Below are 17,973 nucleotides of genomic sequence, written 5' to 3'. Positions count from 1 at the left end.
TTTTCCAGCATCAGGGTCTTAGGAGTTGGCAGGATAAAGCTGGGAGAGCTGGGGCTGGACACCGTCCTGGGGGAGAGCCACATGTGCATAGGCAGGGAGGCTGGACTGAGAACCTGGGCGTTCTAGGAACGAGGAGTCGCTGCCGCAGGGGAAAGGAGGTGAGTGGCTGGAAGTGAGATGGGAAGGTAGGCGAGGGTAGTCCACAGGCTGTGCCCTGCATGTGGTGCTCTGATGAGGGGTGAACCCCGGCAGAGATGCAGCGTGGGTTCTGCTGGCCCAGCCTGGTGCTCTGCAGCGCATTGTATCCTTTACCCCCTCGTCCTGGTGGAAGACCTTGTGGGCTGGGCAGAGGTGAGCAGGGACGTGGGTGAGAGCCACGGGATGGAGTACCAGGGGAGAACCAAGACCAGGTCTGCATTTTGGAAGAGCCTGCCTTCCCCCACAGAGGAGACAGAAGCCGGAGTCCACGTGGGAGGCTCTTGCCGTTGTTCCAGCCAGAGCTGGTAGGGGTTTGGGCCAGGTGAAGAGTAACAAGGAGGTCAGCCAACAGGGCTTGGAGGTCAGTTAGACGCTAGTGCTGGGGCGTGGAGGGGTCAGGGTGGACTGCAGCGTGCAGCCAGGGTCCAGCAGGAAGCCTACGATGTGGAGGAACTGAGTCCTGAGTCAGCTAAGTACACAATCCAAACAGGCCAGGAGCTCCTGCCAGCCCTCTGGGTCAGCCCAGGGCCTGGAGCCAAGAGGGAAGGTCCTGTCCCAGCCTTCCAGACTCTCTTCCTCCTGGAAAGACAAGAAGCCGGAACCACAAGCTTGGCATGCCCCCACCCAGACTTTTCCTCTCTCTGCCACATCCCAGTGGCCCCAGGACCCGATGGGGCCTTCCACTCCATCTTCAGTTCCCTGGCCTTGAGCCCAGTCTGCCTTTAATCTCCAGGATCGGGGGAGGGGCGACCCCCTACCATTGACCACCCACCGCCCTAGGACCATCAACTGCCTAGGAGATCAAGGACCGCATGGTGACTGCCACCTCGCCCTCAGACCCTCTCTCCCGGCACTCAGCGTTCCTCCGTCTAATCCTGTCTGTCCCTGTATTAAAAAGCCCCCACGGCGTTCCCTCCCCTACAGCACTCCGCCAACTTCCCGGCCCTCCCTGTCTGTCCCCCTCCTCTGCCTCCCACCCCACCGATCTGTGCCCTTTTCTTCACGGCAGCCACCGGGCAGTGAGCGCGCCTCCAGCCTGGCCACTGGCCTGCGTCCCTGCAGCCCGGCCGGCCCGAGGCTCGGGCCCACCTGGCGCCCCAGCCGCCGGGCTGGCGCCTCCCGGTTGTCTAGACCGGCCCGGGCCGCCCCGCCCCCGCGCTCAGATCTGCGGCCAGAGCCGGAAGTGGCTCCTGCCCGGGGCGGGCGGGGCTCCGCGTGCTGCAGACGGTGCCGCCGGCGGCTGCGCGGAGAGGCGGGGAGCCCCGGGGAAGGGCGCTGGAACCCCGAAAGGCCGGACTCTCCTCCTCTGTCATCCTTCGGATGAATGCAAATAGGCGGGTTGGTGCAGCGAACCTTCGTGCCAGCCTTGGTGCCAGGCTTCATTGCAGAAATAAAGGGGATCTCCCTTCCCAAGTCAAAGCTTTTGAACCAAGAGGTGACCTGTGTGCGTTTCCCTTCCCGTCCCGGGGGCTCTGGGCTTTGGGAGGTGTGTCCGGGCTGAGTACCGAGGATGTGCTTAGGGGCCGCTGGCCGCCTCGCCTCCACCCCCCACCCCGCCTGCTCGCTTAGTCCACAGTGTGCCCACCCATCCCCTCCCCTCCCCCCCCCCCACCCCCCCCAGATCTGCCAGCAGGCCCTGCTTTCCGCAAGAGAGCCCAGATGCTGTTTATGCAACCTCCCCGGAATCTCAGTGTACTGTACTTTTTTAAAGTGATTTGATTCAAAGCACTCATTCTTTAATTAAACTTCATTTAGCTGCCATCTGTCTGGGTTCAAAATTGGCTTCGTGTTTTGCAACTCTAAATGAGAATTGTTATTGAATGTGTAAACACATGCACCAAAAAAAAAAAAAAAATCACAAAACACTTTCAAAAGTAATAAATGAGGAATGTGCAGAAGCAACGTTAGGAGCTGCATCTTAAACGTTCTAATTGCTGGGGAATGTATTCTGGTGGGTACATAATCATGTTATATACAAATCTTTGTATAGAAATCTGGTATCAATGAAAAGATCAAGATTATGGAAAATGCCGGAATTATATCAGACTGAAAACAGTAATAAAGCAATCATCGGAGCAGGGACAAAGCGAGGGTGAGGCTGGAGGGGGGAAGGGCAGCAATTCTCATACCTCCCTCACCTGCCCGCCGCCCCACTTCTACTGAAAAGAGGAAGGTGAGCCTGAGCTCTGCTGGCAGGGGCTTCAGAACAGCCCTTCCAGATACCTCTTTAAATAAGGAATCAGGGAACCTCAGTCCAGGGGATAAGACTCCAGGTTCCCAATGCAGGGGACCTGGGTTTGATCCCTGGTCAGGGAACTAAGAGCCTGCCTACTGCAATTACTGAGCAGCCAAAATACATTTAAAAAAAAAATGAGTTCAAGTTTTATTGAGGTTGTCTACTGACCTCCAAGTTAGAGGGTCTCTTCCCTCCCACCTGGCCCCAGCAAGGAACAAGAAAGAAAAGATGGAAAAGGACCATGGCACCTCTTTGAAGCCTTGTGTTCGTGGCTCGATAAGAAGTCAGTGCTCTTTGGGGGAAATGGTCTTCAGGATTTTTTTTTTAAGGTAATAACTTTATTTCATCCTTATTATATTTATGTCTTCATTACAATTAGTCCTCTATTAATAACAACACAGTTTATTTTAATGCTTGTGGAGTCTTGATTTATTTTTTCCTCTGCTTTTAGGTGTGCTAATCTTGGTGCATGTGCATTTTCTACCACATTGCAACAGGCAAGCTTTGGTTCAATTTTCTTGTCCTACACAAAGGAAGATTTTGAGTGCAGAATCTTAGCCACTAGATCCTGGGTTGCCATTTTATTTTCCTCTCCTTGGGTGGATTTATTGGAAGGAAATGGGTAAAGGACAGGGAGAGATAGGGAAGGGATGAGAGAGGGACAAAGGGAAGAGTTCTCAGCTATGTTGAATCTTGATTCACAACTTTGCCTCCATTCATGGTCGGTGATCCAGAACTTTTCCTTGAACGCCTTTGTTTTTCTCCAATTTCATGTAGTGATGGCTCTCTGTACATACACACTTCAATAAGTTTTGGTACAAAATGTGATGAGGGCTTGGTTTTCTTCGCTCTGTTCCCCTTCATAATCTGACCTTCCTTATTGAGTCCCAAAAACTAAGCTCAGCCTGATTCTTGCTGATGGTACAGTATGGAAGAATAGATCACATAGTAGTTTTCAAACACAGATTCCTTAAATTTGCATTCTGGAGTGAAAACATCTGAGCTGTAGAGATAGTCTTCACCATTCATGGCCACATAGAGGCTGGCCTTCACCCCTTGGATGGCCACCGCACGCAGGCCCACAGGGATTAGATTGAAGAGGGTGTAGTCGCTGTTTTCGTCCTTGGTCCCATCAATGGTACCATCTGGGTGCATCTGCAGGAAATATCCCTGCTGGCTGAATAACCTTGTCACAATTCCTTTCAGCTGGGGTTCACTTAGGCTGCTGCTGGACCTCAGGCTCCTTCCACAGAGACACTGCAGCATATGCACTCCTTTCTTCAAAGAAAGCTCAAGAATCTTCATGGCGAAGCGCGTGTGTGGGGTTGGTCAACTCCCCGCCCACCTCCGCTAATTGTCCAACCAAAAGGCGGGCTGCCTGGGGAAGCCGGGTCCCAAATCCATGGTGCGCGCTTCCCCGGCGCACAGCCGGTTTGCACGGCGGCCCCGGCCGGATCAGGGCCGGGGCTGGGACTGGAGCGCGGCTAGTCTTCAGGACTTTTCAATGAGGAAACTGAAGCATGAAGACAGGGAAGGAGCAGGGCTAGAGGCTGATGGTCTCAGGAAGGGGCGGGTTCTTGCTGACGTTTCTGGGTGATCCAGGTTGGAGGATGCAGGAGTGGAAAGTTGGGTAGCAGTTGAGGTGTGGATTAAAGCAGACCCCAGCATCCCTAAGACTCTGGCTGATACGTCCCCTGTGCCCCCTTGACCTTGTCTCCCTGGCCGTCTCTCAGGACCGCCTTTCTGTCACAAAGCAGCCTCTCTCTTCCTTCCCAACTCGTGTGACTGCACCTTCCCGTTTTACCTATCACTGAAATGTCCCCTCCTTGGGGGCCTCTCCAGACCACCTAGTCTAAATCAGATACTCTCTACTTCATAAGTTTTACATTTCATCTCCTTTAAAATTAAAGAAAAAAAGAAGGAAAACAAACAAAAACATGTATTATGATTCTTCCCTTAACTTTTTCTTTGGCTGCACCTCGCTGCTTGCAGGATCTCAGTTCCCCCACCAGGGATCGAACCTGTGCCCTCAGCATGGAGTCCTAACCACTGGACCACAAGGAAATTCCTTTCCTGTAACTGTTAAATCCTCCTTCCTAGTGAATCCAGTAAGCTTGCCCCCGCCACCCTCCCCCAAGCCCATCTCTGGGGAACCATGACAGGTGCCTCTGCCCATTTTTCCACAATAAAAGTCTGCTTGCTTGAATTCTGGTCAAGTGTTTGGACGCCAGAAGCCCAATGTTTCAACATCCGTGTCCCTGAAACACCCACTTAAGATGCAGGAAATGGGAGCCAGGATAAACACTCGGTGCTACAAGAGGTACCAAAAACATTCCACCTGGCTTACACTGTTGCAGATAATAATAAAATAACCACTCTATGCTAACCGTCTACAATGTCAGAGCCATTAGGTAAGACCTTTTGTGTGCAATGTTAATCCTCACAGCCCTGCAAAGTAAATATTCCTTCTTCCTCTTCCAGATGAAGAATTTGAGGTTCAAAGGAGATCAAGGGCTATTATCTGGGGTTACACAACTAGGAAAAATTGAGCACTGAGCCAGGATTCAAAACTAAGCCTGGCTGACTCAGAGAATTCAGGCCACCAAGCACTGCCCCAGGGTGGGTCCTACATGGAGCTGACCCTCACCAACTCCGGACGGAAAAGCAGTGGGCAACCTACAACTGGGAGGGCTTCTCATCTGGTTTCCTCCTTGTTTTGACAAAGAACAGAGGTACATTTTAAAAGGGGAGGGGGTAAGTGGATACCAGCCGGTTCAAGGCTTGCCCAGGAAAGTTGCTAAGACACTCTTCTCAGTCCACAGGAAAAGGACATGAACAGGAGGCCACAGCTGGAAGGACTAGAGAAAACACAACAGACACTCACACGTCTACACATTCACATGCAGGCTCATACACATATTTTTAAAACTGTTAATTAGAGGTGTTGTCACAATCCCCAATTACAGCCGAGTCCTTGGCTCACAGATGTTGGGATTGGCATCTGAGAAAGTGCCGCAGAGAGGAAACCTTCCTCAACCACAGCTCTGAACACGCCCGCCTGTGCTGCCCCAGGAGGAAATCCTCCGGCCTCGCTCTGGCATCTGGGGCCCAGCCCCCAACAGCTCCTTCTGTATCTCCCAGTGTGCCTTGGGCTCCAGCCAAACCATGTCCTTGCTGTTCTCAGAACATTCTAGAGGCTCACATACCTCCACGCCTCTGCCCCGGCTTTCAGCCTGGCTGGCCCGCCCCCTTTGCTTTACTTGACAAGGGTCTGCCCCGCTCTGTGGTCCAGCAGGAAGGTCCTCTTCTTGTGCCGCCTCCCCAGGCAGTCCCGGCCCAGCAGGTGCTCTCAGAAAATGCCACACAATGTCCTACTGTCCCCTGAGGGGGAAAAAAAAGAGCTTATTGAACACACAGCCTGAAACAGTAGCTCCTAATATCTCCTAAATGTACATGTGTGCTCAGACCCTTTAGTCGTGTCCAACTCTTTGTGTCCAGCAGCAGAGAATGAGATGATTAGATAGCATCACCGACTCAATGGACATGAATTTGAGCAAACTCCAGGAGACAGTGAAGGACAGAAGAGTCTGGTGTGCTGTAGTCCATAGGATCGCAAAGAGTCAGACACGGCTTGTCGACTGAACAACAACAATACCATCTAACTCCATCCACGTTGTAGAAAATGGCAGGATTTCATTCTTTTTTGTGGCTGATAATCCATTGTGTGTGTGTATATATTTATATATTTTCTCATATAGGTTATTACAGAATATTCAATAGAGTTCCCTGTGCTATCCAGTAGGTCCTTGTTAGTTATCTATTTTCTATATAATACAGTGATCAAGATTGCTGGGAGAAATATCAATAACCTCAGATATGCAGATGAGACCACCCTCATGGCAGAAAGTGAAGATGAACTAAAAAGCCCCTTGATGAAAGTGAAAGAGGAGAGTGAAAAAGCTGGCTTAAAGCTCAACATTCAGAAAACTAAGATCATGGCATCTGGTCCCATCACTTCATGGGAAATAGATGGGGAGACAGTGGAAACTGTGTCAGATTTTATTTTTTGGGGCTCCAAAATCACTGCAGATGGTGACTGCAGCCATGAAATTAAAAGACACTTACTCCTTGGAAGGAAAAGTTATGACCAACCTAGATAGCATATTAAAAAGCAGAGACATCACTTTGCCAACAAAGGTCCGTCTGGTCAAGGCTATGGTTTTTCCAGTGGTCATGTATGGATGTGAGAGTTGGACTGTGAGGAAAGCTGAACGCTGAAAAATTGATGCTTTTGAACTGCGGTGTTGGAGAAGGCTCTTGAGAGTCCCTTGGACTGCAAGGAGATCCAACCAGTCCATCCTAAAGGAGATCAGTCCTGGGTGTTCATTGGAAGGACTGATGCTGAAGCTGAAACTCCAATACTTTGGCCACCTCAAGCGAAGAGTTGACTCATTGGAAAAGACCCTGATGCTGGGAGGGATTGGGGGCAGGAGGAGAAGGGGACAACAGAGGATGAGATAGCTGGATGGCATCACCGACTCGATGGACATGAGTTTGAGTAAACTCCGGGAGTTGGTGATGGACAGGGAGGCCTGGCATGCTACGATTCATGGGGTCGCAAAGAGTCGGACACAACTGAGCAACTGAACTGAACTGAACTGAACTAATATGTGTTTTGCTTTTTGTGTTTGGGGAGTTTTTTGACAGTACTACACAGCTTGTGGAATCAGTTCCCGGACCAGGGCTTGAACCCAAGCCCTCCACGGTGAGAGTGAAGTGAAGTGAAGTGAAGTGGTAGTTGCACAGTCATGTCTGACTCTTTGCGACCCCATGGACTGTAGCCTGCCGTTTCCTTCTCCAGGGTTTTCCCAACCCAGGGATTGAACCTGGGTCTTCCGCATTGCAGGCAGATTCTTTACTATCTGAGCCACCAAGGAAGCCCCACAGTGAGAGTGAGGCATCCTAGCCATTGGCCTGCCACAGGACTCCCTGAAATGCACTCTCCTTTTTGGGGGGCGGGGGGCACACCATGAGGCATGTGGGATCTTAGTTCCATGACCAGGGATTGAACTTACGCCCCCTGCATTGGAAGGCAAAATCTTGACCACTGGACTGCCAGGCAAGTCCCTAGTAGTGTATATACGTTAATGCCAATTTTCTAAAGATTTTGAGATCTGTGACTCTTTCCGTTTTAGAAAAGAAGTTCACTGGTATCATTTTTATTAGATTCTATATTTAAGTGATATCATATGATGTTTGTCTTTCTCTGTCTTACTTCTTCTGTCCTTTTTTTTTGGCCTGCACCCTCGTGGCTTATAGGATTTTAATTTCCCAACCAGAGACTGAACCTGGACCCTCAGCATGGAGTTCTAACCTCTGGACCACCAGGAATTCCCCCTCTGCCCATTTTTTAACAGATTGTTTACTTTTGCTATTAACTTTTGAGTTCTTTATACATCTTGGATGTGTGTTGTATGTGTCAAGTTGCTCAGTCATGTCTGACATTTTGCAGCCTTATAGAGTGTAGCCTGCCAGGCTCCTCTGTCCATGAAATTTTCCAGGGAAGAATCCTGGAGTGGGTTGCCATTTCCTCCTCCAGGGGATCTTCCCAACCATGGGATCAAATCAGAATCTCTTATGTCTCTCGCATTGGCAGGCAGAGGAGTCTTTACCACTAGTACCACATTAACTAACCCCTTATCAACTGTATGATTTGCAGATAGTTTCTCCCATTTGATAGGTTGTTGAAGCCTCATTTTGGCCGGGAGGGAGGTCTCTGACACTCTTTCCTTCTCCAACAACTTGCCCTACTCAGCAACTAAAAGAGCCTATGTGCCACAACTGAGGCCTGGCACAGCCAAATAAATAAATAAATTGTTGTTGAGTCATTAAGTCATGTCTGACTCTTTCCAACCCCATGGACTGTAGCATGCCAGGTTCCTCCGTCCTCCACTCTCTCCCAGAGTTTGCGCAAATTCATGTCCATTGAGACGGTGATGTCATCTAACCATCTCATCCTCTGATTAAAAAATAAAAAACAAAACAGCCAACATGTAACTACAAGACCAGAGCTGTGAAGGAAATGAACAAGATATAAGGAACCAAGGCTAAAGTCGGCTGGGGAAGAGACAAGGATGAAACTGAACCCTTAAATGTCAGGAGGAGTCGGCCAAGCAAAGAGCAGAAGGCAGGCAAATGCCCCAAGAGAGAGGGAGCAGGGCATGGGGCCCTGGGGAGGGGAGTGGGGAGGACACGGGCTTCTTTCTGTGGAGGTGGGGTGAGCGGGGGGTGAAGGGGAGAGAGTGTGAGATGGGGCTGGGGGGGCAAGACTTCATCCACAGTGCCCTGGCTGCCGCCAAAGAGTTTTATTTTGTCAGGGGAGCAATAGCATCCAATGATGCTTTTTATTTTTATTTATTTTTTTTTCCAATGATGCTTTTTAAAAACTCACTCTGGTTGCTGTGTGGAGAATCTAAAGAACTCCAACAACTCAAGAGAAAACACATACGACCGGCAGAAGACTTGGGTGGCTATTTCTCCAAAGAAGATATGCAAATCATCAAAAGCTGCTCAACATCATTAGTCATTAGGGAAATGCAAATCAAAACCACAATGAGGTATCACCTTCTAGCTGTGCTCGTCACTCAATCGTGTTCGACTCTTTGTGACCCCATGGACTGTAGCCCTCAGGCTTCTCTGTCCATGGAATTTTCCAGGCAAGAATACTGGAGTGGGTTGCCATTCCCTTCTCTAGGGGATCTTCCAGACCCAGGGATCGAACCCGGGTCTCCTGCATTGCAAGCAGATTCTTGACCTGTGAGCCGAAGAAGGCTATTATAAAAAATAAAACAGAAAATAGCAAGGGTTGATGAGGATGTGGAGAAATTGGAATCTTCCTTCATTGCTGGTGGGAATGGGAAATGGTGAAGGTTCTGTGGGTTTCTCAAAAAGTTAAACATAGAATTATCATGCGACCCGTGTGATATTGCAATATGAGAAGAAATATATATTTTGGCTTTCATCTGTTTTCCCAGTACCAGCTCCTAAAACCCTTGGGATTTCCTGATGAGACAACAAAATGTCTTTTGTAGTTCATAACAAGCCCTTGAAATGTATCTGCGTTATGTTAATGAGGTGACTTTTGGACTGCCCCTAAGGAAGGGGGCTGGTTGACAGGTGAACAAACCTTAGACTGGATTTGACTATTCACCAGTAGCCAATGATTTCATCAGTCTTGCTTACATAATGGCGTCATCATAAAAATCCCTACGGTACAGGCTCAGAGAGCTTCCATGTCGTGGATGAACCAGAATGCCTCCACATGCCAGAAGGTTAGCACACCTCAAACTCCACTGGGACAGAAGTCCCTGTGCTCTGGACCGTTCTGGATCTGGCCCTCTGTACCTCATCATCTGGGCTTCCCAGGTGGTGCTAGTGGTAAAAAACCCGCCTGCCAATGCAGGAGACATAAGAGATGCAGGTTCGATCCCTGGGTTGAGAAGATCCCCTAGAGGAGGAAATGGCAACCCACTCCAGTATCTTGCCTGAAGAATCCCATGGACAGGGGAGCCTGGTGGGTTACAGTCCCTGGGATCGCAGAGTCAGACATGACTAAGCGACGGACACACAAAAGACCATTTTTCCTACCATCCATCCATGTTGAGAGAAGCATGTAATATTGACCATACCATCCTCAGCTTGCCATCAAAGACTCCCTGGCCCAAACCCAGGTGATCAGAAGTCCGTAGACACTTACAGGTGGGTGTCTGGGAGACTCAAGCTTGTGTCGATCCAACCCAATCCTGAAGTCCCTCCAGAGCATCCTGAAACTCCCTCATTGTAAAGAAAAAATACCTGCCGAGAGGGCTTTTTGCCAGTGATGGCAGTGCCAGTGCTAAGTACTCTAAATGCCACCGTAGGTGATGCCACCAAGAGGAAGCCCCTGTAGATCACTGAGTGGCCACGGGCACCAGTAAAAGAATGGTTCAGGGCCCAGTGGGAGCTGAATAACTCTCTATCTGGAGGAGGGAAGAGGAAATTCTATCTCCTTGGATCATGGGGGTCCTTTTTTTTTTTAATTTTTTGGCCACACTTTACAGCATGTGGGATCTTAGTCTCCCAAAAAGGGACTGAACCCTCACTCCCTGCATTGGAAGCGCAGAGTCTTAGCCCCTGGACCACCATGGAAGTCCCAGGATGCTTTTTCATGTCTCTATCCTGCACATACCAACTACTGGCCAGTTGCTCAAAGGTTCAGGAGTCACACTCCTCCCCCAAGCCTGAGTCTGACACACGGAGGGTTTTCTTGGGACCAGTGGGATGAATGAGAGGGTGCTTGAGGCCACAGACAGCATGCTGGGAGCCAGGCAGGGCCACCCCCTGCCCAGGGTGACCCACAGGAAGTTGGTGGCTGACTCACGATTGAACCTGGGTACCCACTCCCAGTCTGGGCCTCTCTGTGTATCTCAGGGGTGCTCCCCCCTACACCGGGAAGAGGTCTCTCCACCCTCAGACCCTGAGCAGGGGCAGCTGTTGTCAGACACTACTCTCTCCACCAGGTGTTTGTTTTTTTTTTTTTTTCCTTTTTTTTTCGTTCTCTTTCCGAGAAATCTGATTTGAACACTGAAAGCCAAGCCATCTCATCCTAAGATTTAGCAAATGAAAATTCGGGATGCTCCGTTAAATGTGACTTACAGATCAACACCCAATCATTCTTTAGTCTATGTATATCTCATACAATGTTTGAGATAGAACTTTTACTAAAAATAATTATTTGTTGTTGATCTGAAATTCAAATTCCTGTATTTTTCTGGCAACTTTACCTTGGCAGCCAGACTCTGCTAATCTGCAAAGAGAAGGTGATCTTTGAATTGGGGGAGATGGAGGAAGAAGCAGAGCAGACAGGCTCAGTTTAGCTCCCCTCTACCCAACGGCTGAGCCTAGCGGGCCCCCATCAAGCTGAGCTGTTGTTCCTTCCACAGAGCACCTTTGAACAATCCCAGAGGCTCTCTGCTTGCTCCCAGCCTGTCTGCGTTTCTCAGAAGCAATCCAGACACCTGCTGCAAGATGAGGAAGTTGTTCAGACAGCCGGAGTTGACAGGAAGCCCCTGGCTGCCACAGAGAGGAAATTGGAGCCAGGAGACAGAGCGGGGGGCGGGGGGCGGGGGGGGGGGGACGGGGCCAGGACCAAACCCCTGTGGCCCCCACCCCCTCCCCTCGGTGGCAAGGAGTGGGGAGGGTGAAGGCTCCAGAAATTGAAGACTCACTGAAAAGCCATAGATCAGCGGCATGATTTTGCATGTGATTTGGGCTGGACACCTGGATCCCGTGTGCCGCAGCCTTGCTTAGCTGCAGGTACGGTGGGATCCAGCTGCAAGTCAAGCCCCACCCCACCCCCAGAGCAGGCAAGGTAACTGAGCCCTGATCCTCAAAGCCAGGATCACTTGGGAGCCTGGGGCCAGCGCTACATTCCACCAGCCCTGCTAGGTCACAGGTCAAGGCTCCTGCTTGGCATCCCCTGGCCCCAGCTTCCCTTGGCTGTGCCCCTCGGGGCAATTAAGCCTGTATACCACAACTACTGGGCCTGTGCGCAACAGCCCTCGGGATGCAACTACTGAAACTCTGGCGTCCAGAGCCTGTGCTCTGCCACAAGAGAAGCCACTGCAATGAGAAGCCCCAGCAGAGCAATGAAGAGCAGCCCCTGCTCGCCACAACTAGAGAAAGCCCTCTCGCAGCAATAAAGACCCTAAATGCACAAATAAAGGGGGGGATTTGGACACAGAAACTGACAAGCACTGGGAAGACAATGTGAAGAGACCCAGGGAGAATGCCATGTGAAAGCAAAGGAACTCCAAAAACCACTGATAATCCCCTGGAAGCCAGAAAGAGAAACCTGGAAGAGGTGCTCCCTCCCACCCTTAGAAGGAACCACCCCTGCTGGTACCTTGATCTTGGACTTCTAGCCTCCAGAACTATGAGACAGTACATTTCTGATGCTTTTATTTTTAGTTTCTGGTACTTTATCCTGGCAGCCCGAGGAGGTTAACACAATAACTAAGAGGGACTTCCCTGGGGGTGCAGTGGTTAAGATTTCGCCTTCACCTTCGCAGAGGATGTGGGTTCAATCCACGGTTGGCGAGCTAAGATTCCATATACCTCGTGGTCAAAAAACCAAAACATAAAAACAGAAACAGTATGGTAACAAACTCAGTAAAGACCTTTTTTATTGAATTTGAATAAAGACTCAATGACAGACATCCAAACATTTATATTTATACATTATTTATTTATAAATTAAATATATATTTGTATTTATGTGTTTATACTACTATTTCATCGAACATATAAAGTGAAAGAACATGTTAGTCGCTCAGTCGTGTCCGACTCTTTGCGACCCTATGGACTGTAGCCCACCAGGCTCCATGGAACTTTCCAAGCAAGAACACTGGAGTGGGTAGCCATTCTCTTCTCCAGGGGATCTTCTCCGACTCACGGATCGAACTTGGGTCTCCTGCATTGCAGGCAGTTTCTTTACTGTCTGAGCCACCAATGATTCATATCAACATTTTTTAAAAGAAAGAAAGAAAGAAAAAAAAAAAAAACTAAGAGGGGAAAATGGACATATTGGGAGGGGTATCTGTAGCTTAGGATCTGGAAAGCAAATCTCGGTTCTCACGTTGGGCTTCTGACCCAGATGCGTTAACCACCATGGGCACAGGTTCAGTTCTGGGCTACATGTTTTCTGTTGTCTACTTTGGTGCCCAAGGCGGCCTGGAGCCCGGTATAACGTGTACAAGTTAGAACTGGACTTGGAGTGTGGAGCTGGAACATGCCAGGGCAGGGATGAGAGAGCTCTGGTCCCAGCACACACACACACACTCTGTTGAAGATCACCACTGGAACAGTATTCACGTGGAAAATGAGCTTTTAAGCATCTCGGTTTGTGCATGCCTGCATTCACTGAACACAACTGATTGACTCTGTTCTAAATGGAGGAATCAGATTAAAAAGGCCCATCCTAGGGAGAGACAGACCTGCACATGGGGTATTACAATGTAGACGGTACGGTCGTCCCTGGTGGTCCAAGTGGTTAAGATGCTGTGCTTCCAATGCAGGGGGCCTGGGTTTGATCCCTTGTCTGGGAACTAAGATCTCACATGCTGCACGGTGCAGCCAAAATTAAAAAAAAAAAAAGTGGACAGTGGTGAGAAGTTGCTATATATCACAGGGAGCCCAGCCTGGTGCTCTGTGATGACCTAGAAGGGGGAGATGAGGGGAGAGGAGGGAGGCTTGAGAGGAAGGGGATATATGTATGATTATGGCTGATCGGTGCTGTTGTATGGCAGAAACCAACACAAACCTTGTAAAGTGATTTCCCTCCGATTAAAAAATAAATGTGGACAGTAGCAGTGAGAGGTCACACTTTCCAGAGGGTTGCCTTTGTGCCAGGCCCTGCTCTAAGCTTCTAACAGATACTAGCTCATTGAAAGCTTATAATAACCCTTTGAGGTAAGACTATTATTATCTCCCCTCTGCGTCAGAGAAAACTTGCTCAAGGCTATAGGCAAGGCCAGCATTTGTACTCAGGAGTGGGAACTCCCAGCTCTCACACTGTTCATTCTCTCTACAAAACTATTACAGTAAAAGGAATGATAATAAGGTGCTACAACAGTAAATACGGTAAGAGTAAACATGACCCTAAAAGCGGGCACAGTCTCCTGCAGAAACAAAGAGGGAAACATGACCCACTCTGCCTGGATGGGCTGAAGGATGTTTCCAGGAAGGAGCCATCTCTTAGCAGAGCTTTGAAAAAAGAATTCACCTGAACCCAGTGGTGGAAAGGTTGTTTCATGCATGTACGAGACCAGGCAGGTGTGAAGGGGTTGGCCATGTCTAGCTAGCCTTGGTCTGTTTGTTCCAGAAGTGTTTTTAAAATATTAAAGATGAAAGGCTTAAGGGAACACAGTTCATCATTAGGTCCTCTCTGCTCACTTCAATTGCAATTGAAATCATATTTCTTTTTTAAAAGAACTATTGAAATTTTTAAATTAAACTTTTTTTCCTTTAAAATATTTTGAAAATAAGTATTGTCCTTTAATAGCTAATCCCATTGATTCTATGACATGCTAGCCATTTTTGAAGCGACCTCCAAGGATATGAAAGGTCCAGGGACTTTCTTGGAGATCCAGGGGTTAGGACTTTGTCTTCTAATGCAGGGGTTACAGGTCCATCCCTGTTGGAGTGGGGGTAAGGGGGTGGGGTCCCTCCGCATACACCTCATGGCCAAAAGAGACCAAAACATAAAACAGAAACAATATTATAAGAAATGCAATGAAGACTTTAGAAATGGTCCACATCAAAAAAACTCTTTAAAAATAATAAGAAGAAATAAAAATAACAAAAAAATAAAAGTTTCAGTTTGCAGATCAAAGATTTCCAGCGGTGATTAGAAGAAGATCCTGGAAGACAGCAAACATGGATTCTCCACTGAACTGTAAGTTTATCAAAATTTTCCATGAGGTGGCAGCAGTTCTTCAAGTAGTGGCAGAAAATAATCTCGCTTGAAATTTTTAAAAACATTTTTACCAATGAAGTGCTCTCTTTCCTGCGCTTGAATTTTGCCTGTCTTGAAATAAAATCCGTGATTTACGAGTCCTTTGATTTAAAAAATGGAAACTGTTTTCAAGTGTCATCGCTCTCCTCTTGACAGTATTTTTTCCCAAGGAACACGAATTGAGGGTCTCCTCTCTTTCAAGGTCATTTCCAAAGCATCTAACAAAAGATGCAAAAATTCAATTCCCACCACAGCTACTGGAAAGCAGTATTTAATTTTAGCCCTGCCAAACAAAGTGAAGCGGGCGGTAAGTGATTTTGGCATCTGGAAGTGTTTCATGCTTCAAGACCGACCGACTGTGTCCCTTACTTTTCTCTCTCAGGATGGCTGCCCTCTTAATTCCTAGTTTCTCGGCAATTACACTGATCTCAATTTACACGTAAGAGAAAGATTAAGAAAAGAACCAAGCTGGCTGAATTGCAGCAGAGAACAAAAGGTAGAATGGATGGGCCCTTACAGAGGAGAATTGTTTCAGTCTCAGAACAAAGGGGACAGATGGATCAAGCCAGTCTGAGCCCTGGCTCCGCCCCTTGCCAGCTGGGCCTCTCACCTGATCTCTCTAAACCAGCTTTATTCAACCACAAACATAATGACAACGATATCTGTTCACAGGATTGTAGAGAGCAAAGCAGAGTTGTTGTTGTTTAGTCACTAAGAGGTGTCCGACTCTGCAACCCCATGGACTATAGCCCGCTAAGCTCCTCTGTCCATGGGATCTCCCAGGCAAGACTACCAGAGTGGGTTGCCATTTCCTTCTCCAGGGGATCTGCCTGACGCAGGGATCAAACCCGCGTTGCCTGCATTGCAGGTGGATTCTTTACTGCAGGGTCACCAGGGAAGCCTCCAAAGCAAAGAACATACCCTTGAAAACACTTTAGATTAAATGCTTCGTGTGCTATCCACATTAGCTGGGCTTAGGGCAGCCATCTACCAGGTCACCAAAATATTTTTTCCCACTGGCTTTTTTTAATCTGTGGGACTCCCACCCAGGACAGACAGTGGAAGTAAAACCAAAGTCATCACCCTCCTGTCAGTCAATTCTTGGCTGGTTTTCCTCCCCGGCTACACATCAGAGTCACTAAGGAGCCCTCACCCCAGCCCGGGGGCAATGGACACAGTCCTTCTGGAGTGGGGTGTGGACTTGAAGCAGCCACTTCATAAACCTCTGACTGTCCTTGACAGGACTTGGCCTTACCCCGTGTCACCGGGTAAGTCACATGGTTTCCTTGCTGAGGACACTGCCAGCCAAGAAACCGAAGCTTTTGCTTAAATGAATCTCTTAAACAGCTGCTTCAGATTCAACCTAACAGATCCCTTCGGGCCTAAAGCCGGCCTGACCTCACTGAGTTAAATGGACATCCTTTCATTCTAGTCTTAGAGCAGCATTTTAACTAGCACCTTTATAGAATTATTCAACATTGAAAGTGCATATCTGTGGCCTGTAATTTGAGAGATCTTTAATTTAATATAATTATAGGGACACTTCTGAAATTAATGTCCAAATAACCGAAGGCACTAGATGACTACCGTGATACATTATTTCAACACCTTCCTCCATTCCTCATCTCTTCTTCAAAATGATGCTTAGATTCAGAGCTTTTAACTAATTTTAAGTATTTCATTTGTTGTGACCGGGTTTAGTAAGTCCCTCTAGTGAAAATATTAGCAGTTTTTGGTTAGTTTTAAGTCAGAGGAGATTTATTAATTAATAAAGAGTCATCGAATATAAATATTCCAGGGAATTCCCTGGCAGTCCAGTAAGTGGTTAAGACTCCACACTTCCAATGGAGGGGGTGCAGGTTTGATACACAGTCAGGGAACTAAGACCCTACATGCTGCATAGCTGGGCCAAAAAAAAAAAAATTCCAGAAATGTTTTCCATACTATCTGATCAAGATTAATTTGCTATATTACCTTTCTCTAGAAGGTATCTGCATACATTTGAATTGAACTCATTATTTTTCAAAATAAGTCCTAAATTAAAAAAAAGCAAAACACTATTCTGTAATAAAACAAAAAGCTTCATATAACTTCTCAGGATTAATAGCAAATGAAACAAGTTCTTGTAAAATGTGGTCCTGAAACGTCCTGGTAGACAATAAATGTGCATTGAACATCCCCTCTTCAGAATCAACAGTGTCTTGCAGCCTTGGAAACCAAGGAAAGGCAGCAACTTCTGGCCAAAAGCAAAACTGAGGCTGCTGGGGTCCAGGTATTTCTCTAATACAGGCCACACATCCACTGGGATGCAGCCACACTGCATATCTGTAACGCCTTTTGTTACATCATCCCGAACCATATCCTTAGCCCATCCTAACTACTTCTTTCATTTTTTTACTTAAAATATAGTTGCTGTGCTCTTTTATATTAGTTTTAAATGTGTGTATGTCCTCAGTTGCTCAGTCCGACTCTTTGAGACCTCATGGACTGTAGCCCTCCAGGCTCCTCTGTCCATGGGAATTCTCCAGGCAAGAATCCTAGAGTGGGTTGCTATTTCCTCCTCCAGGGGATCTTCCCAGCCTAGCGATCGAACCTGCATCTCCTACATCTCCTGCATTGGCAGTGAGCCACTGGGAAGCCCTAGTTTTAGGTGTTGCTCCTGCTGCTGCGAAGTCGCTTAGGTCGTGCCGTGTACTACACAGTAATTCAGTATTTGCATACAGCATAAAGTGATCACCATGAAAAGTCTAGTAATAGACTTGGTCTGCAGACAAAGCCTGCCCCTTTGTAATAACAAGGGTATTAACAATATTATTGACCATATCCCTTATGCTATATATTACATCCCTGTGGCTGATTCACTTTATAACTGGAGGCTCATAACTCTTAATCCCCTTCACCAGTTTCACTCCCTCTCCCCCCAGCATCCTAACTTCTCATTCATACTCTGTGCCTACAAAGTGCTTAAGTTTGACAACTCTCCCTA

The 17,973-nt window shown here is 47.9% G+C and overlaps 1 protein-coding gene across 1 annotated transcript; it reads right to left on the bottom strand.

Annotated features, from left to right (window-relative positions):
- Positions 1-3,115: 3,115 nt before the first annotated feature.
- LOC133063162 (fibroblast growth factor 12-like) lies at positions 3,116-3,831 on the bottom strand. The gene is given in 1 exon segment (XM_061152280.1): positions 3,116-3,831. A coding segment is annotated over 1 exon segment (624 nt). The 5' UTR covers positions 3,740-3,831.
- Positions 3,832-17,973: the final 14,142 nt, after the last annotated feature.

The sequence above is a fragment of the Dama dama genome, chromosome 10 (genome assembly GCF_033118175.1).
Source record: "Dama dama isolate Ldn47 chromosome 10, ASM3311817v1, whole genome shotgun sequence".
In the NCBI taxonomy this organism is placed as follows: domain Eukaryota; kingdom Metazoa; phylum Chordata; class Mammalia; order Artiodactyla; family Cervidae; genus Dama; species Dama dama.
Note: the sequence above shows the minus strand (reverse complement) of the source record. Positions and strands in the feature narration are given on the sequence as shown.